The 24,380-nt window shown below is 46.6% G+C and overlaps 1 protein-coding gene across 8 annotated transcripts in view; it reads right to left on the reverse strand.

Moving 5' to 3' along the window:
* Positions 1–24,380, reverse strand: part of CTIF (cap binding complex dependent translation initiation factor) — a 147,696-nt gene that overhangs the window by 76,896 nt on the left and 46,420 nt on the right. For all 8 annotated transcript variants that reach the window (XM_033011109.2, XM_033011108.2, XM_033011104.2 and 5 more), the window contains 3 exons: positions 21,142–21,215; positions 20,165–20,269; positions 16,645–16,720 (listed from right to left, as the gene is read on the reverse strand). In XM_033011109.2, the coding sequence (XP_032867000.1) occupies positions 16,645–16,720; positions 20,165–20,269; positions 21,142–21,215 (255 nt within the window). The remainder of the gene's footprint in view (positions 1–16,644; positions 16,721–20,164; positions 20,270–21,141; positions 21,216–24,380) is intronic.

Raw genomic sequence — 24,380 nt, forward strand, 5'->3', positions numbered from 1 at the left:
CCCCATGTGCAAATGCCAACTTAATCCTATAAAAGCCTCTTTCTTCCTTTTGAAAAGTCCCATTCCTTTGCAGGAGTGTGGGCTGTGCAACACAAGGGTTTGACTTTCTCCTTGCCAGGTTACTGGCAGTTTGTACCTGGGCAGAAGAAACTGCTTCTTGAGTGTCCGTCTGCTCCCTCCAAGGACTTTCCTTTTATGCATAAAGGATTAAGATTCCTCCTGCTGTAATGGATTTTAATGCAAGGACAAGCACAAAAAACATTATGCACTTGCCACGGAGTATCAATCATATCACATCATATATTAATTATGCTGGTGTTTTTTCACTGGTGCTTTGCAGACCTCTGGGAGCCACAGACTACTTTGAACAGTAAAACGAGGACGAGTAAGAAAAGCATGTTTGTAGCTGCTTTACAGCAGTCTCCAAATGTGACATTTGGAAATGGATCTGGCAATTACACAGAAAAAAAAACCCTGAAAAACTGTTTTTTCTCCAAAGCTGCTACAGGACAGGCAGGAAGACGACCATATCTGCCCTCCTGTGACTTGGAAACGCTGAACTTCAACCACGACAACTCCAAAGACACAGGCATCATTCAAACATCAGCTTTCCTGCCAGTGAAAGCATGAGTTACAGCTGCTTTTGTGACGACTGCCAGAAGTTGGGTGAAGCCCCTTCAATTCATTTCACGTTGGCCAAGGGGACACCTTCAGGTGTTTCATGAGAACCAAGCCAGGACAAAGAAGAACCAGCAACAAAACTCAACAAACTGACCCAAGTCACGGATATTATCATGTGCCAAGCGACCAGCACCAAAGACCTTGCTTAGTGGGATGTCTCAAGTCACACTGCCTCCCCCTGCTAGGGCTTTTTAAGGTCCTTTCTCCTTTCCTTAGTGCCCTTCTTGCTGACAGGGTTGTGGATGTGTGATGGGCAATAGTGGGCTCCAAAAGCTCGGAAGCATCTCAGGTAGCGGTCTCTGAGAGCAGTATGACTGATGAGCCGAAAAGGACGTGATGGGAAAACTGCAGGCAGCCCCGAGCAGATGCACTGCATTGTGAGCAACTTGGAAGCGGCTGTCAAACTGCGCACCACCAAGGAGAGCTGGGAATTTTGGCAAGCAGCACATCCCCCCATGGCCATTCAGCCAGCTCCCTTCTCTGCCCAGGACCCTGCCCGCCACCGTCAGCCCCGCAGCCACAGGCATCCTACAGATGCTACGTCTTCATGGTGGCTCTGAAGTCATGCAGGGACCCTACGGCACTTCCAGGATGCCAAATGAGGTCTCCCACGCTACACTCCACATTCACCTGGGCAGCTCTCCTGTGAATCTACCTATGGCCTTAAATTAGGTAGCTAACTACCTTATCGGAAGTTGTTTTAGACATCCTACCTGGCATATTGCTCTTTGCCCACTGTATATAGTTACATCCGTGTACAAGATGCTAAAGGTACACGGGGTCCTTCCTCCTGCCTACATCTTTACTGGGATTGGAGACAAACCCAGGCTCAAGCCTGCCCTTCCCAAAACCAAATCATCAGATGCCTGTGTTTCTGTGCTTGGCAGCCTCAGCCTTTCTCTCCTTATCAACACCAAAAATCACTCATTTAACATCCATGGCCTTTTGCCAACAAGAACGCCGCATGAGGAGCAGAACCGTCTCCTCTGCTCCTCCAACAAACCTAAGCAACAAAAGCAAGGCTCTTCCTTGTGCAAGAAAATAATAATAAAAAAAAAATTCCCACCAGCTAAGAAAAGCTGGAGGTTAATATAAATTCCATGGGTTTGAGGGGGAAACGGAGCTGCATTCAAAGACTCGATGGCTAACCACGCTTCCTTCATCTGGCAACGGCCCGCTCCCCCAGCAGAGTTATTGAGGAAGTTAGACGAGCGCTGTATTTGTTCCAGCTGCAGATTTCCCTTAACCCCTGGTAGTGGTGTTTTCAAAAAACACAGATCTTGTTTTCTGATGGTGGCTTTTCATTTTTGCATATGCCACAGCTACAGTTACTGGCTGTAAGTGCTGTCGTTCATAGGTTAAAATTAAAGAAAAAGAACCTTTGCCATTCTGTAAAGTCCAGGCTGGATGAGCAAAAGGGGGATTAAACGAAGGCTTTCAGGAATTAGCTTGGAACAGAAAAGAAGAAGATAAAGCCATTATAAAACCTTGTGCTAATACAGGACTCCTTTTTGTTGTAAGTGTTAATGCAGCCACACAAATTCCTATGAAGATTTATTAGTCAGGTCACATAATCTGCTCTCCTTCCTCTTCTGATGATAAAATCAAGGCTATTTTCCTCCACTCAAATGTTCCTCTCTCTCAATTAAGAGGAAAAAAATTATTCCTATTTTCCAGGACTCTGTGGTATACACAAGGTTACGGGTGAGGCTGATGCCTTCAGAACAGAGAAACACAGACACTGAAAATAAGGTACCCATTTAGAGGCTACACCATTAGGACGATCCCCATAAGGCAAGCACAGCCCCAGGTCCGTGGTACCCAATGCTGAATAACTTGATGGAGCTGGGTTATGCAGCACAATCCCCTTCCACCATCCCAGACCTGCTAGAGCATCCAATGTCCCACGGGACTTCAGTCCAGTAAAGCATTTACTTTATGCGAATCTGCTCCTAAATCTACTATTTGCCTTGGCCTTCAGCCAGCCAAGCACTTAGGCACATGCTTAAAGTTAAGCACAAGAGTAAACAGACTGAAGTCAGGGGGACTTAAAATTAAGCACATATTTCAAGGATTTGCTGGATAAGGGCCTTAACCCTGGTGTGTGGCGTTTAACTGGGATGGTTCCCAGCTGATTAGCTCCCCCCTTTCCCCAACCTCCCCTCCATCAGACCAGGCAACAAATGGTTTCTGTTTTGCCACCACGCTAAAGGCTTGGCTTTAAAGAAACCTTGTCTAGCCTCCAGGCAAAGCATGTCTTTCTTTAATTATACCTGCCTGTGAAATACCTTCCAGAAATCCCCACCCAAACAAAGCCTCAGGAAAGGAAATAACGGAAATTCTTGATGATTTCCACCAGGGAAACGATCCTAACCAGTGAGACGAGGCGCACGTAAGATGAGGCTGATGACTGTTCCTACTGTACACAGCTCCCAACCCAGACAGAGACTCCTTAAAGCTCCAGCAGAAATCCTCAGCTACCACAGTCCTCATCTCCCAGGGCAGGAGCCTTCTTGAACCTGGCCCCTGGACGTGGCTCTCTGCATGTGTTAAGATCTGAAAAGCCTTTCAGTGGACACGCAGGGGAAGAAGAGACACATGGCAACACAATGAAAGACAAGAAATCGCTGTGCTCTCTCCCACAGCAAAGTGCAGCACCCAACAGGGAATCTTCCAAGAGGCCACATAGCTTCTAAAGGGCTGGAGATCACCTGCATGATTTTTTTTTTTGCCTTCCGTGCCCTTTCATGAGCTTTTCTAGTTTATGTCAATTGCATCTAGCCACGCTAGGACCTTGGTGGCTGTGGGCATGTGTGGAGGTCTGGCAGAGCAAAAGCCCTCTTGGCACAAAGAGGCAAGCACTCCAAACAGGCAGCACAGGCAAGACTTGGAAGATATGGACAAAATGGATGAGCAGAAGATTGGAAACATGGACACAGAAGACAAAGATTTGCTGATTTCTCCAGAAACAGAATTGCCTTCATCAAGGAGCAACAACTTGCCCAGACTTGACAGCGGACTAATGGAACATCACCAAGTCCCGCTCCCATCCTTACCCGTCCCCATCCAACCCACTTCTAACCATCTTCTGAATAATCATCTGCTTCTGAACAGTCAGACCTTCCCACCAGGGTATGAACATCTGATTTGCCTGTGCTATGCATAGCAATGGCACTGAATAATCAAGTAACTTTGGAAAAGCACCTGTGAAAGATGCCTGGATTACTCCATCCAAACTGCAAACCACTCTAGGTGACCAGTAGTTCATCAGTTTTCAGTGCAGAACATGCAGAAAGACTTCTGTGCTGCCAAAACACCATGATCCAACCTCATGTCAGGAAACGTAACACAGACCTCCCAGAAGAAGGGCACGGCCACCAGCTGCTGCACTGCAGCCTTACCCTTCCTGAGCCAGCAGCTCTCAGAAGTTGAGGACTGGCAGAATAAATTCAAGTCCTGTCTCATATGCAAATTGCACCATGAAAGGACGTGGCAAGTACAAAGCCAAACAAGGCGATCTGCTTCTGCTTCAGACAGGAACGGCAGGATGGCCAAGTAGTCACGGAGCTCCACCTCTAATGCAGCAGGTTCCCAGCCTCATGTACACTTCCAACCCTTGGAGCTACTTGCAATACATTTCCGTGTCCTCGCTGGCCACGGGCAGCTGGGCATTACTTCTTCTTCTAGAGAAGGAAGAGCAGCAAAGGAGCTGTATCTTGGAAGTCTGTCACACTTCATATGCCTTCCACCATGGTCAACATAGCCCTTGTAATTACCATTTATTACCTCTGCAGCCATGCTGCTTGGGAACACCATCAAAATCCTGGAGCTAGATGCAGTATGCAGAGATCAGAAAGCTGCTCTAGTACTAAGAGAGAAAAGCAGTATAACACCAAGGTTGAAAGAAGAACCCACAGCTTGCTTGCTTTTACCTTCAAACAAGGGCATTCGTATAAAAAAAATAATTAAAAAAGAGAGTTTAAGCAACAAATCTGTTTGCCTAAGCATTTATAAATTGAACTAAAAGTAGTTTTCTTTTCAACTAAAGGACCCCACAGTATGTGTAGTCCCAACACTGTGGCACTGCAAGAGGGGTGGGTGTGAGACCCTGAATTTCCCCCTGGCCATGAGCATTCCTACCATGCCCTTGGGGCTTCAGGCAAGACACGGGACAACTCCCCCCATCTCCACTGCCAGGGGTCCTGGTCTGTGACAGTTTTCCATAACCAGGTTTGGTCTTGCTTCAGCCCTCGGAGCACTTGCAGAAGGTGAGGAGCTCCCACCCGCCTGCGCTGACAAGGCGGATGAGGGGAAAGAGGAGCCGCCACCGCGCTCCTCGGATCATGTCAGGTCGCACGTATGTTTGAAGTTGGCCACCCCGTTCTCAACAGACAGGAGCAATCTTGTAACGGCTACTTCCTCCACCGTTCACAGAACCGATCTTCAGGAAAGCTCTGTAGTGCGAGGAAATCCTGACCATCGCCACCAAAGCGTTATCGACACAGCAGAGGAGATAATAACCACAGGAACTGCCTTACGGCAGAATCACCATCGTGATTCATGCGACTGCTTGGTGCCAAGACCCAACAAGCTGGAACACAGCGAGAGGAGGTCACACATACTATTAGCTGGTTAATGTGTTAAAAAAAAAAAAAAAAAAAAAAAAGGAAAAAAAAAAAAAGAGAAGAGGTGGGTTCCTACAATTTGATGAGCACCATCCACTCTCCCTCTGGCAAATGAACCAGGTCTTCAGTGCATGATACAGCTTACTGCATGGAACTCACCCTTTCATAGAAGGCCAAAGGTCCCACCTTCTCCTCTGGGAAGATAGGTGGCATCTAGCCTGGCAGATGCCAAATATCACCCCAAATTAATACCACCATTTAAGGCGGCAGAACTTAGCGTGGTCTACAAGTTTTGTGACTGCTCTGAATTCACGAGAAGTGTCACAGAAAGCACAGCAGCTCTCTGAGCTGTGTACAACCTCCCCCAACAGAGAGATGCCTTAATGACGGACAGGACTGGTGGGCACACTCCTCCAAAGACCTTTTACTCCAAGGATTGCTGACTCAGGCCTTCATGGTCTGTGATATGCATCTGGGGAGTAGCAGGCACATCATTCAACGTGCTGGCTTGGAAACCTGGGTGCTGCCAGATGGTGGTCAATCCCTGGAGCAACCACAACGTGGCAAGCAGCCATGCCTCCTCCAACCCCATCCTTGCTGGAGACCATACACCACCAGCACACGGGCTTTGCACGTGCACTACGAGAGCAGGAGAAACGCCCCATCCCGCACAACCAGAGAAATGGAGGAGGTCAAGGGCTGGGGGAAACACAAGGGTCCACCTACCCTCAGTGGGGGTTTGGCCCCTTGTTGGGCAGACGCTGAGGAAGATGCTGCTGTGGCACCGTGGAAGCACAACTACGCGTGGTAATGGGACAGACTTCCCCCCACCATGAGAAACACCCATCGGTACCTTCTCCAAGCAAAACGCTACACCAGAAATAGAGCACCTCAGAGACTTCATGTTGTTTTTTCTTTCTTTTTTTTTTTTTTTTTTTTTTCTTTTTTGCAGCTCGGGATTACTGAGTTCGCAGAGTCTCTCTTTAATGTCACATGTGTGGCTCAGGTCCCTCAGGCCCCAGCAGAAGCAGCCTGGGATATTTGCACAGACCCCTCACAATGGAAGGAAGAGGGTGTAGGAGGGAGGATCAGGCTGCTGACCCCTTTATTGTTCTTGGGCCAGAAGAAAGCTTCCTCCTGGCTTAAGAACCACTGTGCTGAAAAAGTTTTCCAGCCAAAACGAGTCAGATGGAGTCACTGGGTGGTGGTTTTTATTTTTTTTTTTCTTTCTTTCTCCTTCCCCTGCCTCCCCCTTCGGTCAAGCGACGGGGAGTCACAGGGTTGTGCTCCATTCACAAAATACCTGCTGCACATCACGTAGTCCTTCCCCCCGACGGCGGGGAAAGGCGCTGTAACCCAAGCAAACGAAAATAAACCTTTTTTTTTTTTTTTCCCTTCTCTGCAGATTTAAAAAAAAAAAAGAAAGGAAGAAAGGACCCTGCTCCCAGACTGACGCCTCCAGCGTGCGCCCGCCGGGGAAGGGGTAGGCGGGGGGGAAACAAGACGACGATATGAAAGAAAACAAAAACAGCAAATTCTGATCCGAAAGGATTAAATGGAGGTTTTCCAAAAAAACACCCCGCCATTATATAATGAGGCTTAACTTGGAGTCACCGGGGTCATACGATGCAGCAGACTGGAAAAACCAAAGCGCAGTGTAGCCTTTTAATTGTTAAGCCAACCATAAAAAAAAATATAATAGAAAAACGATATTGTGATTGCACGACAAGGTGGCCGCTCACACTCTAATGGTCAAGGTATTTTTTTACCCCCTTTACTCTTTCTGCCTGAAATACCATCTTAGTGTGCGTTCAAATCCTTCCCTTTCTGCTTATCAGGGTGGTGACCTGTTTTGCTGGGACACCGCTGGTGCCGCGCAGCGATGCCCTGAGGAACACAGGACCCCGAAGCCTTAAGGCACATGGGTCTGATCTGCACCAAAAGCAAAATAAAACACAAGTGGCAACTTTACCCCAACAATCCAGGCACCAAAACCCATCGCTGAGTTTCCAGATCAAAATCTGCATGCAAGGAGATGATTTTTTAGCACGCTGGTTGCTTCTACAAGCCCAACCGTGATCCATGGTCAACTGCCTAGGCCCCAGGTTCTCCACAGCCTTTAGGTTGATCTCGCTGTACAGTCACAGGCAACCCTGAAGCTCCTCCATCCTTGACATCTCCCAGTGCTGTCCACACCGGAGGTCCCAGATGCAGAGCTGAACAAGCTCCATGGATGCAGTGGCATGGATAGGAAAAAATACAAATGAGAAGAAAGCTTTAAAAAAAGCCCACCCTAGCCCTCTGCTTTTGGAAAGCCAAGCTGTCACTGACCACAGGCCCAACAGCTGGAGTGGACTGGCCACCACCGTCAAGCTGTGGTGTGCACAGGAGGTCCAGCAGCAGTGGTGGGACCTGCTGGTACCATCAGGCTGGAAACCTGGAGGTCATCCTGGACTTGTATTTTCTTTTAAATTACAACAAATACAAATTTGTGCTTCATATTTGAATCTTAAAAACTGGCTTTGGTCCAGATTATCGTTGCAGAGCAACCACGAAACAACATGACAAGGTGTCTCATCTCTCCTGCTGCTGCTTCAAACCACATTCATTCAACTACCGACCCCCAATCTTTTAATTCTTACCCAGTAAACATGCAGGAATCTGGACTTGAGGAACACATATTTTTATACTGTATTTATTCATAGCCCCAAGAGGAAGGCTGGCCAAACGAAGGCATATGCAGCCCACCAGCTTTAAGGAATAACTTTGCTCACAGGCGCGTGGTGGAGTAAGACTCGGCAGCTCCCTCCCCAGGACCAGCAAGCCGAAGCAATCCATATCTTATGCAATACCTGCTTATTTTGCCTAGCCAAAGGGAAACAAATGGCTCCTATAAGCATACATATTTTCTTTCCGTTCGGACAAGGCGCCTCAAAAGAATATACAATGAGAAACGAAATAATCAAGCGGGTCACAAAAGCAGGAAGAAATGAAGCTTTATCATTCTCCAGTGGTTTCTCTGCTCATACATTACAGGAATTAAGAAAAAAAAAAAAAAAAAAAAAAAAGACAGAGTTAAAAAGAAAGCAAGCCAACAATGAGAAATTTCTCCACAGTGGTACCAGCAGGTGAAGGGCAGAGCGGAATAACCCTGTGAGACATGGACACCGGGGCAGCATCATGTGGCCGAAGGGGTGGAGACCACGTTCTTCTCGCTATTTCTATTAGCCCTGATGAAATCCTCTGACCCCAGCATCCAGCAAAGACATTTTGGGGATGGCACAGAGTTTTCCTTCACTGACCACACCAGCGTGTGTACAGCTGAGCGCTTGCCACTTTTAGAGCCAGCAGAGAAGTTCATGCAGTATCTTCAAAAAATCCAAACAAACCCCAAAGGTATTTTTATAATCATGAGGAACAATTTGAAAGTGGGACTGGAAAGGACCTCTGGGTTACAGAGGTTCATTTGCTACCACAGGCGAGAACATCATTTAATTCCCTTCATAAACAGTCTTTATTTTCTCCGTGGAAGAGACACCCAGGCGTCATGTGCAGCAATAAATTTCCCACTTAAAGGACAATCTTTGACCAAACCACCTTGGACTGCAATAAACACTTATCCTGCCACTAAATACCTATATTTACACCCATAGCTATATATACATCTCCCCAAGCTGGACGGGATTCACTTACCTGCTGCCTCCGGACAGGAAATTCGCATTTTAAGAACTTCTGGTCTCGTTTATTGTATCAGTTTCTATTTCCATAACATCAGAGGAAAGGCAGCAGAAAGGGGGGGAGCATCTTCTGGTTAAGAAGAAATTTTTAAATGCAACAGGAAACATTAACCTCATATTTTGTCAGACAAGGGAGGAGGACATCCCCCATTAGCAGGATTTTTAGAGAGCAGTGTGTTTCTAGGCTCTGTAGGTCCATCCGCCAACGGGGATGTATGCACGTCTCTCTTCTCTGGTCCTGTGGTATGTCTACTTTTTTTTCAAATGAGAAAATTCCTTCCTTCCCTTTATTTTATTAAAAATTCAGGTCTTTCACAGAGACCAGGGAAGGGGATTAGGATGTGGAAATAGCCAAGCCAGCAGAAACAGCTGCTTGACCAGAGACATTGAGTTTTTATTCGTGATCTTCAGAAATCCAGATTTTTTTTTCTCTGCTACTTTTCGTAACTTTTTTAAACTTAATCATTACTCCACAACCAGCTTTAGGATAATATTCAGCAAATTCACTGGAGTGCAGCAAAAGCCCTCTCAGATTTCTAATGAATCCTCTGGGAAAACATGGGAGATAAAGATGTAACACTACTCAGAAGTTAAAATTCAGGCAGGATTTGGTGGGGTGTGTGTGTTACAGTCTATAGAAAAGAATGAGGAAAAACAAAACAAAGCATTTCAGGCTTGCTTCGGATATTACATAGCTGCACAAAAGCAAACCTTTTTGAAAGGGAAGTCAACAATAAGGCTGAGAAAAGCCCATGTTGTTCTCTGGTGCGTTTAAGCCTGAGCACAATGTGGCAGCATATTTGAGCCTCAAATGCCTGTGAAGTTGTTATTTACACCACAGTACACATCTCCATACCCAAATCAGTTAATTCCCCAGAAAATTGCAAGTCTCAGGTCTAAAACTACTCCTGAACTCCTTAAAAGCAAAATAGATGTTTCTTAATCATCCTCCCAGGAACAGACCTACCCATCTCCTTGCAGTCTCTGATGGTGAACCCAAAACCCACCACCTCCTATCGGTAAGCCCAGCCTAGTCCTGCCTCTCAGCCACTTCATGTCCACCCCTCCGTCAGCTTGGCCCAGGGAAAAGATGCAAAGCAGCCGAAATCCCATTACTCATCTTTTTTTTTTTTTTTTTTTTAGCACAAACCAGTGCCTGGCAAACTGGGGTCTAAGGAACAGAGATGGTTCAGCAGCGGACATTACCATGGTCTTCATCTCCCTCCTGCTTTGGTTGGCATGTCCTTCAAAGTGGAGTGGGGACAACACGGTAGATGGGGGACAGGGACAGATGGACAAATGAAAACGTGGGTGTTCAGAGGAACATCCTACATTTGATGGGGTACCAGCATCTTCCAGAGAAAGGGAGGACCCCTCAGCACATCTGGCACCGCTGCTTGATGTGAGAAGCATCGCTTCAGACTGAGCCCTGCCAGAACATCCCATAGGAAATACAAGGATTCCATTTACAAAAGTGGGCTTTCCAAGAGGAACTGTGGAGGAGTCTTGATGAAACCAAGGAAGACTTGGGCTGTGAGGCATGCTTAACCCCCAGGTGCCAGCTCCCCTCAGGTTTCTGGTGTTTGGACAGGGCAATGATGTGAGTTCACATACACCTTCAGTTTTAACCCTGCTCTGCTCAGGGCCTCCATCCGCTTTGAGGCTCACAACAATGCACAGTGCTATCCAAATTCAGCCCCAGGTGCAGAGAAACACCATTCCCTTCCGCAAGCCCCTGGGACCCCTGTGCTGGACACGCACCCTGAGCCCAAGGTGCAAACAGCGGGATGGAGAGCAGCACGACCTGGCGCAGGAGGGTGTGAGATGCAGCCACAGCAGAGTGAGGTTTCTGCTTGGAAAAAGCCTTTGGAATTGTTTCTGCTGCCCAGAGCTGTGTTTCGGGGCCGTGCAGTGAGGCTGCAGTGCCCTCTAGTGCTATCGGGCTCCTTCTGCCACCAGCCCTGTCCCCTCGGCCACCAACATCAAGCCAACCCTCAGGGCTGCAATGTAAGCCAACCTTGCCTTTTCCACCAACCCTCCTTCCACATCCCAAACCAGCGACTCTGAACCCAGTCAATCCAACTGGGGTGTGGGAGCACCCCAACGACTCCCACCCTGGCAGGAGGTTCTTACAGGTCCACCACTCTCTGAACAGCAGGGCTGCCTGGCCCCAGCCCTGCTCAGCTGACCAGTACCAGCTCCAGGAACCACAACATAAAAGGCATCTCCATACCAACCAGGCTGGGGAGACATCTCCACAAATCATGAGCCAACATTGCTAAGTCTGCTTGAACTGGGTGACAGCCAGAAAAATAAAACCAGCTCCGAGAAGGCAGAGTCCATCTCATTTGTTACAATTAGAAATGAGTTCTGAACCCTAACAATAATAATGACGATGATGATGGAAATGTCGAAGCTCTTGGACATTCTCCTGGTGTTTCCTTTGAGCAGAAAATAAGTCTGTCATATGATATGGAAGACCATCATAATCTGAAAAACCTACTGGAAGACCTTCATTTTTCTGCATGTCTGATAAAAACCATGGGGTTTATAACTTGGTTCAGGGCTCACAGCAATTGTGCTCTACTTCCAAAGCCCAGGCTTGGACCTTGCAAGAACCTGTGAGCTGGTGACCTGCATGGAAGATAAGCCAACCTTGGTCCAGACCTTTCCTCTCCAGTGCTTTGGAGATGGTAACAGTCTTGCCTGCCTTCCTTGGTCAATGGTGGCCTTAACTCTAACATGGGAGCGATGCTGAAGGGGTTACAGGTGACCAGGGCAGTTTGCCCTCTCAGCCCCAGGAGACAGTCATTCTCAGTTGGGTTACATGCAACAAAAAACAGACCACAGAAAGATCATTTCTTACTGGAACTCATGGCAAAACAAAAGCTTTTTGCTCAGCAGCAGAGATCTGACTCCCAATACGTTGTGACCTATAACTCAAGTAAACCTTGGCTCTCTGACAGGGACTTTCCACAGTGGTTTTAGCAGTTACAGTATTGGAAAGACCCTTGGGATATGGGAAGCTGGCTTGTTAGACTAGAAACCTCTGAAAGCAATGCCATGCCTACATGCTCTGGATGGAGTCCAACAGGATCTGGGGGTGGGGAGAAGAAATCCCCCTAGTTTGAGGCTCCTAGGAAGCCATCCCAACTTGTTCGTTAAGTGTTTGGTGGACATGTAAAAGACATGATGAGGGGCAGGAGCGACACAGAGCACATGTGGCACACCACAGGGACTGGGTCCCTCCCAGTGGGAGGGGATGCCAGACAGAGGGGTGAGCCCACTTCAGCTCCACCAGTGCAGAACAGCCTATTTAGAGATGGCCACATTCCTGTGGCCAAGGTCCTGAAAGAAGAGGTATCTGGGCTGGCTAACAAGCTGGCTAAAACAAGAACTGCCCAACCTTATAGTGCAGAAAGAGGAGGCAAGAGAGGATGTGGAGAGGATGACTCTGTACGGTGACAGTAAATAACACCACCCCACCAAAGAGCTGCCCCTGTGCTCCAAAGAGACACGTCCCCCTGCCACCATGACCCTGGAAGGGTCAGCGATCTGTAGGGTCCATGAGCAAGCCCTTACACCAGTGCTGGACACCAATCTCCTCCCCTCACACGTAGACTGACATCAGAGGGGATGTTTGCCCATGATTTGCCTTTCTCTCCCTGGACATCTGGGTTGGCTTCATCCCTCTTAAGGGACCTACCATATCTGGACAAGTTCACATGTGAGCTGCCCCCTCTGGGCTCCTTGCAGAGTTGAGAGGGAAAGGACATGGGTATCTTCAGATGGAAATCATCCAATCTTCTCTAAATCTCTACACTGAGATGCAACAAATCATGCCCCAACGTGTCAATGCCCCTCCTGCAGCGGGAACCCCAAATGACCAGACAAACACACAGGTCCCACCTTTACTCACATGATATCTATACTGAATTGCAAGGTCTGACTTGAAAATACTTGTCAATGAGGAGAGGTCCCAAGGAGAGGGGGCAGAGCTGCCTCTTAGGTGCCTAAATTCAGCTGGGATCCCAGCAAGGCCAGGAATCCTGGTGCTTCTAAGCCTGTTTGGACAAAGTCAGGAATACAGTAGTGCTAAGAGGAACAACTTACAGAGTCTGACTTTCTCCTAAGGAGCTGCTCCCTTGTTTCTCATCCAAGAAGGAAGCTGGATGACAACTGTAGCCAGAAGAGAAACAAGCAGTTTATTGTAACTCCAAGCATATGACAAAAAGGGTCAAAAATCAGTAAGGAAACAGAAAGAGATGAGCTGAGAAGCAATTAAGATGCCAAACCAAACGAAACCAAAGCTGTCTTCCAAGTTTATCTCATAGCACCAGTAAAGCCCAGCACGCCTTTCAAAAGTGCCACGTAATTTCTATCTCCTAAAACACAAGACAAGGAGAGCTGGCCAGCAAAGGCACAGCGACACAGTCCAGAGGAGGGCAGGCCCATCCTGAAGGCATGAGTCCAGCAAACTGAGAGCCAAAAACTTCAAGATGCTAGTCCAGAAACCCCTTGGGATGTGTCCCAAAACTCTCTGCTCAGGTCTAGCAGCATTCACAGCATGCCCCTACGACATGCAGCCTCCTGTATCCTTCGTGAGCTGCAGCAGCTTCACAGGGAGGATGGGGGTGTATCTTGCAGGACATGACCCTTTGAGCTGTTTCCTCGGGTAAGTGTAGAGTTTGCCAAGGGCTCGCAGTCTGAAGACCGCATCTAGGACGGGGACATTTGGCTGTGACACGCTGAAGCCTGAAAGCCTTTCCAAGTGTTTGCCAAAGGGAGCAAAAGCAAAATGCACTGACTCAGCTCTCCCCGTGACGTCTTCATGACACCACGATGGTTACATGGTCTCCTCCAACAAATGATCCGAGGTGAAAGCAGGGAGGATGATGAAGACTGGCTCTGCATCTAAACTATGTCTCCCTAACGCAGCAGACAACTGATCCTCCCTGGCGTGCAATAAAAAGCATATCTTATGAATGAGGAATACTTATCTTCAAGAGATTATTTTCTTCAAGAGTTTGGCAGCACTTAGGTAAATTAGTGCCCAAATCCAACTACAGACTCCTATGAGCATGGAGAGATGAAGAGGTTACAGCTCACAACCTGAGCCAAAGCAATGACCTCATGATCTCCCAGCCACGAAGCTTTCAAAACAAAGCTTATTTACCAGTGAAAACAAGCACCCCAGATGCGCTTTAAAAAGATGGGGCAGGAGGAAGCTTCAAAATATCAGCTGTCACGAAGAAATTGCGGCCAGCGCCGGAGCGGAGCTGGATTCGCCTGCCAGTGCGTGTCCACGAGATGGCAGAGCCCGCCGTGCCCGGGAGCCTCTCCCAGGAGCAGGATGCACGCCTGCTCCAATTTCAAAACAAAAGGCTGGCGACAAGCATCTTGCCCTCAGACAGCTACCAAGAAAGACGGTTTTGGGGAACGTCGTTAGGTATTTTGTTTATTTTTTTTACCTTTTAACTGCCAAATAGTCCTAGGCTTTTCTTGCAATATTTGGTTAAAATGCTACTGATAGAGTTCAGAAGCAAAAGTCACATATATATACTAACATCCAGATACCCAGAATATTCTGCTTAACCCATTGAGAGTTTCACTGTATCTCTCTGTAGAGATACACATACAGACCTGGATGTACACTGAAAATTATTTCTAGATTCCTGTCCTAAATCCATCAAAGCAACCAAAATTTCCAAAGCAGCCTGCAAGTAAGATCCGCTACCTCTCCCAAACTTGGTCTCTTAACCCTGCTATAGCTGCTGAAGCACCTTCAGCAGCAAAACATTTGCATCTGAGTCATGCTGGAGGATGCTTGGCCTGGCCTAGTTGTGCTGGAGGATGCTCAGACTGGTCCCTCTATCCATGCACGGCTGCTGTAAGCAACCCATGAGCTCTTAAACACAGACAGAACAAGAGTTTATGTATCTCCAACCTGAAAAGCATCTTCAGGATATAACACAAATATAACGGCACTGTGGGAAAGCCCCATGACAGGTGAAAGATTTTTCTTCCATAGGCTCACACGAGTATTTTCCCTTATGCTGTGCCCCCCCAACCCCTGCCCCCAGCCATTTAAAACAAGGGATAAAGACCAGCAAAGTCACTGATGGCGTCGCACGATTGCATTCAAATCCAGTTAACAATGCCATGTCAGGATAAAACCAGCTGTCTGCAAGTATTTCACTTGTCAATGCCGAACAAGACAAATGCTCACCCAGAACTACCCGGCTCGTAGTTCCCACATGCACATATGACTGTACATGCCTAGGTAAGCGCGTCTCCAAAATAACACAGCATTGCACGAGTTTGCCCAGAGGCACAAACAAAACGCCAAATCCAGCATTCCCACTGGGTCTTCCAGCTTAGAAGTGTCACACTAACAATTAAGCTAAATATTAAGGTATATATTGGAATTAATTCACCAGAGTCAATGGACTCAACCTGGTGTTAGGACAGGATGAGATGACAACCAGACCAGGAGGACCCGCCTTATTTAACAGCTGTTGATTAGAAAAGAAGTTAAACCCTAGAGAAGAAAGTCAGCTCCTTGCACCAAAGATAGATTGACTGTCATTTCCAATTATTCTTCAGGGGAAGTAACCTTATTTTGCAGAATTACTGGGTTCTGTACCAGCTGAACCTGATATCTTCTCCCCGTGAACTGAAGTTCAGACATACCAAGCATGGAGGAGACTGAGCAGAAAGCAGCTGCAGGCAGCACTCCTCCCTGCCAAAGCCAGCAGCACTTCTCCACTCCTTCCATGGGTTCACATATTTAGTGCGGGCTACCTCACCCAAAAGAAATAGTAAGGCAGATCATCACATGGTTTGCAGGATGAGCAAAGCTTTTCCTCACATGATGCATGAGCAAGAAGCCCAGTGAGCTCTTTGCTTAGCACTGAAAAGGGTAACACTACCACAGCACGTGAGATGTCTCCACCCTTCCCTCTGGAAGCAAAGAGGAGACTTCACCAAAAACACGCTGAGCATCCTCAGAAACTTGCCCAGCCTCAGACACTCAGCTCCTTCGAGGACTAGGGCTCTGGAAAGTGAAAAAATACACGATGCTGAGAAACTGACCTATTAAATGGGACTTTTTAACTGACGGTCTTATTCTATCATTCCCCAATATCTGGGCATCAAAGATAATTTAACCAGAACTACAAGAACTGGGCAGTAGAGATAGATCTGGAGAAGAATCAGGCTGGAGAAAACATACAAGTAAATGACCATTGCGTATAATCAATCATATGTGCACTCTAAAGGGGAAACATCTGGGTCAGCAACACCATCACTGCTGGCTTCCTGGCAGCAATTTATTTTGGAGCTGTCAGGAGGCTTGGTGCTTTTCAGAACCTCATTTCCTGAAATATATGAGACCTGTGTCCATGTACTTTATATATATGTGTGTGTGTGTGTATATGTATGCATACATATAGTGTCCCCAGTGTTTCACCTCCCAAAGGACCACAGCAGATCCATCCCAGCAGCTTTCCCACTCCTGGGGAGGGTTCCCTAAGGAAAGCTGAGGCAGGGAGCTGCTGGTCTCCACCATGACGAGTGCAGGAGATGTCCTCAGCACCTACCTGCCACACTGGAAGGACTTTCTCTATGTCGTTCAAGTTGATGCCGTCACCATCCTCGTATTTCCCTTTTCCAAGCCTGTGGCAAGAAAAAAACAAACAAAACCATGTGAAACCTCACTGGGGCCAAAGTTAATTCTCTATTATGGCACATGGGGAAGATTAGTTCTTACTGCAAAGTACCCTTGTGAAAACAAAGAGGCTCTCTGAAGCCAGTATGCTGTGCCTCCAAAACACTCCCATGTGGGCACAAAGCTGTTAATAGAAAATTAAGTGCTTTTCTCAGTCCTCTCCACCTGCACCATCCGTTACAGTGTTCAAATGCTTTTGGTAATAGCAGCAGTGAGAAAACCAAAGGCAGTCCTGAACAGTAGTGTTCAGTGATTCAATTCCCAGACCAGGCAAAATGGAAAGCACAGCCCACCTGGAAAAAAGAAGAGTGAAGACACAAAAATGTAATGAAAATGTTTCCTTTGAAGCACTGCTCATTTGTTTGTCTCCACAGGAGCTCCAGTTCCCCTGTGAAGAAATGTGTTGGTGAACAAGCACAAACATACATCTCAGACAGCAAACAGCAATTGATATAAATACAAACATACAACTTGAAACGCAAAAAAACTGGGGTGAGAAGCCAAGTACTGACAGACTAAACACAGACCTGGCAGCTCAAGGACTTTCTTTTCTCAAGAAAGGAAAAAAAAAAACAAAGATAATTACTGTCTGGCTGCAGAGTGTTACAGAAGAATTAAAAATGTTAAGTAAATATCATCCTTCTGCATTTATAAACTACTTAGGTGATCAATTTTTACTGTGCAAGAACGATAATGTATTTTTTGGTCAATCAGTGACAAGAGATTGTTAAATAACATACATTAGACAGAAACTCTGATAGCAGCAGACCCAGGTAATCAGTGCCTAGAAGTCAAACAACAGATCTTGGTGGAACTACAGCAAATAGGGGAAAAATATCCAGAAAAATGGCATGTGCTAAAGCACTGGGCTCAAAAACCAGCAAGCTGAATGGAAACATTTAATTCAATTAACACCCTAATTCATTTATGGGAAATGAGAGGCATTCAACAATTGACTCTCCTTTCTAGATGAAATAGTGACTTTGATTTACAAAGGCAAAAATATAGTGTGTATATATATAGAAATGAAAAAAAAAAAAAAATATATGTATTTCTGAAAAAAATCAAGTCAAACATCTGAGGACAAATAATACCAGTACAGAATGGGCAAGGATATCAGAGTAAGAAGTTATCTGAAAAGGTTGAGGACTATCCCAGTGTGAGTGTTTGGTGCTGGACTGTGGCATGAAGGCAGAAGATGAGGAGGTAGGGATTACGGGGATGAAGGCAGCTTTCCTCTACGGGCAGCATGGCTGAGCCTGAACTACAGGACTGTAGGCAGTTTGGGCAGTCAAGCTTCAAAGAGGTGGTAGGGAAATTTCTTAGGGTATGGGAAAAACTAAAGTGATACACGGGCTTGGGAGACACCTGGAATGGGGAGAAAATACCAGCTACAAAAAGTTGTTTGAACTGGAAGAGCAATGGCACAGCAAGAGCTGATGCTGGAAATTAAAGGCAGACAAACTCAGGTCATAAACGAGGTACAGTTCCCTGGTTTTCCTTAACCATTCCACTTTGATTATTCAGCATACCAGCAAACTCAGTATCTGCAAACAAGATCTGATGTCTTTCTGGAAGAAAACACTTCAGTCAAGCAAAAGATGCTTGAGGGTAATCAAGTGGATGCAACTCCATGGCCAACCTTGGGCAAATGATCAGACTAAGGAATAAAACAGTCCCTTTTGTACTTATAGTGTAGAAAACACATCCCAAACAGCATCTTTCCTTTTTTTTTTTTTTTTTTTAATTATGAAATTTTTCATTGCACAGCTAGCATCTTAAAAACCCACACACAAGAAAGAGGTAAAATGCCCAGCTAGCAGGTAGACATTCTTGGAGGTTCAGCCAGCTGAATTGCGCTCAGCACTGTTTCAGCAAGGAGAGCTGATGAATGCGCAACAGACACAACTTTAAAAGTTAAATAATAAAAGCTATTTTGTCTGTGCTTCCTCTATTCTAGTGCAGGTTACTTATGTGACCTGCATTCTGGGTGATGCACTGCTTGTGCTGACAGCAACTATTTAACTTTTTTGCATATACACTAATTCTTATTCCATCTTTACAGCCGTAATATTTAGCAGTGATTAAATAGCTCACCTCCATACCGCCGTCTCTACCTGTTTGCACCCCAGGCATTCACAGTACACAAGGAACTGAAGGCAAACCACAGAGCAGACACTGCTGCACTCTCCTTATATGTAGCAGATATTGCTGGTAGGATCATCTGGCAAGTGCCATCAAACATGGAGGACATTATATCTTACTTTACAGAGGGCTCTCCATCTCATTTTTCAAAACCGTATCTGGATATAGGAGTAAACATGACTAAGGCACTTAATGACTTAGAAATTTAGGGTTACATTGTTCCAAATATTCTGAAAATTGCTGTTTATACACCTGCAGTAAATACTTACAGTGTAGAAAAAAAAGCCTTACACCTTTGTGTGAGTCTGCCTGTCACGATATGGTATGGGAGTCTCCTGCAGATGCTGAACTTGGGCTGGGGTGGGATTGCTAGCCTCGTGTTTCTAAACAAGATGTGCAGGCCAGGCATGTGGCACTGGCCCGTACTGTGGCAAAAGCAATTTATCAGCAGAAAAACCTCTCTAGGAGAGGATTTCCAGCCCTACATACAGCATGGCAATGGGAAGTCACTTGCAATCTTCTCAACCCCATCTTTTAGGCTCATTCTGATTTTTTTTTGCTTCCTCTCTGCCCTGAAGAATATGGAGAGGAAAACCCAAACTATGATTGTTTCTCAGTTTGCAGAGAACCTGCAGAGAAACGGTGATGTCCATCTAAGCAACACTGGCGATTCACTTGGTGCCAGTATGCACTTGGTGGGCTTGACCAACCGACAACCAAAGAGGAATCCAGCAATACCATGGAAGCCCCTGGAGGCTGTCACCACCAAAAGGAGCTGTTGAATGTTTTCACAGTTTTGTGGCTAGCAGATGGGGGATGGACACTTGGATCTACATGGACCATACTGATGCTCTCTCCTTCCCTGAAGTCCTGCTGAGGAGAACAGCATAAGCCCTGTCACTCATGGGAACTGTAATCGGGATCAGCGCTAAGCCGGGATCTTTCCTCCAATATTCAGAGATGTTTAAATCTAGGAGACTTAGATCTAGAAGACCTGGATGCAGTGTGGTTCAAAGACTGAACTCTACCAAGCAATGTAAAATGCAGTGAGCAACTCTGCTCCAGCCCAGAACTGAATGGTAGAGGAGCCAGACAGACTGGTTGTGGCATCCTCAAACCCTGTGTGTGGTCTAGCACCTCTTCCCCATGTCCTCCACATGAGCTGCACCACCAAGCTAGTGTTTCTACAGCAAAGGAGAAGTTAGAGACCTTGCTGGAGAGCATGGTATCACACACACAGCACTCACCCTTCTCTGTCTATGTGAGGCAGTGGGTGTTTGGAGGTGTTTCGCAGCTTCCTGTGAAATTGGGTGAAATCTAGTTTCTCAGGCTGCAAGTCCCACGTCGCACCACTAGGAGAGAAAAACAGAGAAAACCAAAGAAATAAAGTCCCCTACTAATTAAACACCACCAAGCTGAAGAGAAGAGCCTTCAGACAAGGAAAGCTGGTACTCCTGGAGGCACTGCTCCCTGCTGCAGAGCACATGGATGTGGGCCTCCAACCTTCACACTGCTGCATCAAGTTTCTTTTAATTTCTTCTAATTTTTTTGGCGACGCTCCTGTTGCTTGGTCTAAACCCATAATTTTTATGTATGATGCAGCATGATTCAGCACATACCTTGCTAGCCATACTTGCTCTCTGTATCAAGGGGATATTGCAACAGATAGTGGTCTGGTTCATGCAATGGAGATGTTCTCTCCTGCACAACCTGTCCATTCCAACTGCCTGGGGCAAGTCCCAAGTGGGAACTCAACCCCTGCAGACTCTTGCAGTGGTCCAGGCACAGAGATGCATAAAACGGGACAGAAAGCATATTTCACCACTTTCCCTGTGTTGATGAAGAGCTCTTCCCAGTAGCAGAGAAGCCAATGCATGATTGCACTTCCAGTTAATGAAAAAGTAAAATCCTGGAGCAGTAGCTCAGGGCTGCCTCAAGTCTTGCCTGCGCAGCTCTCAGATGACTACAAGTAATACCAGTAGCGGTTTCAGATGTTTGGACTGCAAACCCATCCAGTGGTCTCTCCTAAGCACGTAGGATGCTTTAAGTGGATTGATAGTGCTTATTTCTGCAGGCGAAATGAGGAGGAGGAGGAGGAGGAGCAGCGATGTGAGTACTGGCAGGGTACTCACTGATGCCTGGGTACCCGCAGGGCAGACATGCGGGCAAAGGCTAGAGTGGGCACAGCCCATCTCTCTCTTAAAGCATTTTAAAACTGGCTTACCTGAAGGAGTCAAAGGTGTTGGCAGCCCAGATGTCCGTGCCCAGCATGTCAAGGGAGCTCTCCTTGTTGCCATTCTAGGAAGGAGGGAAAGGTGGTTACTCGCTGGAAGGCACGCGGTGCTATGGGCACCACGGCACAGCCTGGCACAGCCTCTCCCACCACCAGCCACGGAGATGTCCCGGCTCTGCACGTGGGCTCCTCTGCTCCTGTGTGAATCCACGCTCACTGCAATGCAGAGTCCCCTCGCCCGCGGCAAAAGCACACCATGAAGGCAAGGAGTGGCAGAGTTTCAGCCTTGGGGACACAAAACGGTGGACAACACGGAGCAGACAACACATAGGCTCAGGTCTGGCTCCAGCCCTGTCCTCCTACCCCACCGCTCACGATCTCCAAGACACATCAGGGTCCAGTGGGCAGGCTGGCATCCCAGCCATGAAGACACTCAGCTTCACGGACCAGTTGAGGTGGGAAGGGACCTCTGAAGCTCATCTGGTCCAGCTCTCCTGCTCAAGCAGGGCCACCTACAACCAGTCCCCCAAGACCACAACCAGAAGTTTTTTGGATATCTCCAAGGATGGAGATACTCTTCACCAACAGCTACCAGAGTCTGCTGTCACCAGTAAAGATGAGGAAAGACGTCCTGCTACTCCAAGGAGTCATGGTGGCATGACTTCTTGTTCTAACAGCAGACAGGGGATGTCAGAACCCTGCACCATACCACCTCTGCCATGGACACCAGCAAATGAGTTCACACGGTTATTCTGGTAAACATCCCACCAACACTGAGGTGATGGTTCCCTCCCCTGAGAAGTAAAAGCATCATGGTATAATCAGGTGGGAGTTATGACAAAACTCCAGCAAACTGCAAAGCACCTTGAATTCTCCCGTTCAGCTGCTTTTGACAAAACAGGTGACCCAAAGCAAGAGATTCTAAAGCAAAGACATCACACGCATCCTTCACGGCCCCTTTACAGTCATCAGCCTACACATCCTCGCTGCAGAAGGAGGGATGCCCTCTCCACCCTTTACAGGCAAAGAAGTAAGGTAAGTATGATTTTGCCATTCAAGAAATCATACTTGACTCAGACTCATCTGGGATGGACACATAAATGCATTACAAATAAGGAGTCCCATATTACCAATTTTCCCTCAATATTTCTTACACATTCTCAGATTATTCATAAACTTACACATATTCAGATTTTTAAAGTATTTCAGCCCAAATGGTCCCGCTCAGGTGAAACAAGTGCTGGAGAAGACAGCTTCCATATATTCCCCATCCTATTATTTCTGACATTTTCAAAGATTATTAATAACCACTGAGACACTAAAAACTCAGAAAAATTTGTCCATTTCTTAATGAATTCTCAGACCTCGATCTGCCCATAAAATGAGCACTTTTCCTAATGAGCAGGACATGCATCTTTGGTGCATGCTACAGACGGTCACACTTTACAGCCATTCCCAGCACAACAACCAATTTAAATACCAGATACTCCAAACACAGCCACACTGCTCCCTTTTTTGTCTCTTCCAAGGGGTTTATGGATTACAATTTTAACCTCCAGGGATTTGCAGGCCAACATGTCTCTGCACAGAAACAAACTACCAGAAATATATAAAATTCTATCAGTTATGGAAGCAGAGCTTTTCATTTTAGGCAAATGTAAGCAAAATTTTCTCCCACTAAGGAGAGAAATTAGTCTTCTAATACTTAGAAACATATTCATGCAGTATAACGAAAATATATGTACAGGTCTTTATAGCTATCACCCAAAGAAGAGATACTGCTTCTTGCAGACTGATCCATTTCTCTTTCCTTTTCCTATGGACATGGGAAATTTTAAGTACCTGTCAATGAGCCATCTACAGCAGGATTTCTGAAAAGTATCTGGGTTCAGAAGAAAGACTGGGAACATGTAACCAGTTGCAATGAGGCTGAGACAAATCATCAACAAAGAGATCAAATAGCAAAAAATTTAAGGTAAAGTGGGTTCCTAATGCAACAGGTTGCATCCTAAAATTGTTGCCTAAGTTCAGCTCGGCACTGGGATTCTGAAGAGTCCCTTCTTCATCCCTGAAATAAATTGCCTAGAAATTACCCTCTGATGCTCGGCTTGCAATCTGGCTGTGGAAGCCTTGGCACCGACACCTCCTGCTCTGTGGCCCAAGTGGAGGCAGCACAAGCTGTCCCACCCAGCTTCCCCCCACCTTCTTGGCAGATCAGCCCATCGGTGCTTGACCAGTGGGCACAGGCGGGTCAGCCCCCGCACTAATCCCTGCAATTAGGGAAACTGCAGTGACAGTTCAGGTGGTGCAAGCTCCTTCAGCGGTTGGATGCTCTCACCCAAACTAGACTGCAATTCCTGGTCCTCCTTGATGATGTCCCCATGACCTCTCAGAGACGCTCCAAGCATTAGCCAGACTCCATAAAGCCGGCGCCAGGGCCAAACGATAACACACCTTGTTATTAAGTCATGAGTCACTACGGTCATTTTGAGACATCCTTTTGGTATTCGATGACCTGTCTTTATAACCGGTTTCTGTCTCGACTCACAAGGCAGGGAGTGTGTTTGCTGCCCAAGTGAACCTGCACTGCAGGGTGTTTACTAAAATCTCACAGCACAGTACCAAGACTTAATAATAAGACTTTAAACAAGCCAATTCTCAAATCTGGGGACGAAAAAAAAAAAATAAATAAGCTACATATATTTAAGAAAAGAAGTGACCTGCTATCAGTTCCTCCAGGACTGCAGTTATAACCATAAGCAGTTTTAACATGAAGCTCCCAATGACCCAACCCTTAGCTTTAGATAATAATTTTCACCACAAAAGTGTTAATACTGCTGAAAAGTAATTAAGCCACTAGGAATGATGATTGAAAGACACACTGACAAGAATGACATCAATGCTCAGAGAGATCAGAGATCCGGTGGAGCAGATCCTACACGCAGCATGGTTTAAATGCACGTCCATAACCTCTGCCCTCCAGCCCCTGTGAGCACACATCACCTCCACCCACCTCTGCCCAAAACACAAACAGAGGGACGGGCCACGCCACCCGCCACGTGGGCTCTGACTGTTTACTCATGCATGCAGCTTCAGCAAATTCCCCACAAAGCCAGCATTTGCATTCACGCAGCAGCTTTCCAAAGCCCAGCTCAGCGCCCCACTGGTTCCTCTTGCCACTCCTCATTACCATCCTCCAGCAAACCACTACAAATACAAAATCACGCTCT

This window comes from Tyto alba, unplaced genomic scaffold (assembly GCF_018691265.1).
Source record: "Tyto alba isolate M040663 unplaced genomic scaffold, T.alba_DEE_v4.0 Super-Scaffold_42, whole genome shotgun sequence".
NCBI classification, from domain to species: Eukaryota; Metazoa; Chordata; class Aves; order Strigiformes; family Tytonidae; genus Tyto; species Tyto alba.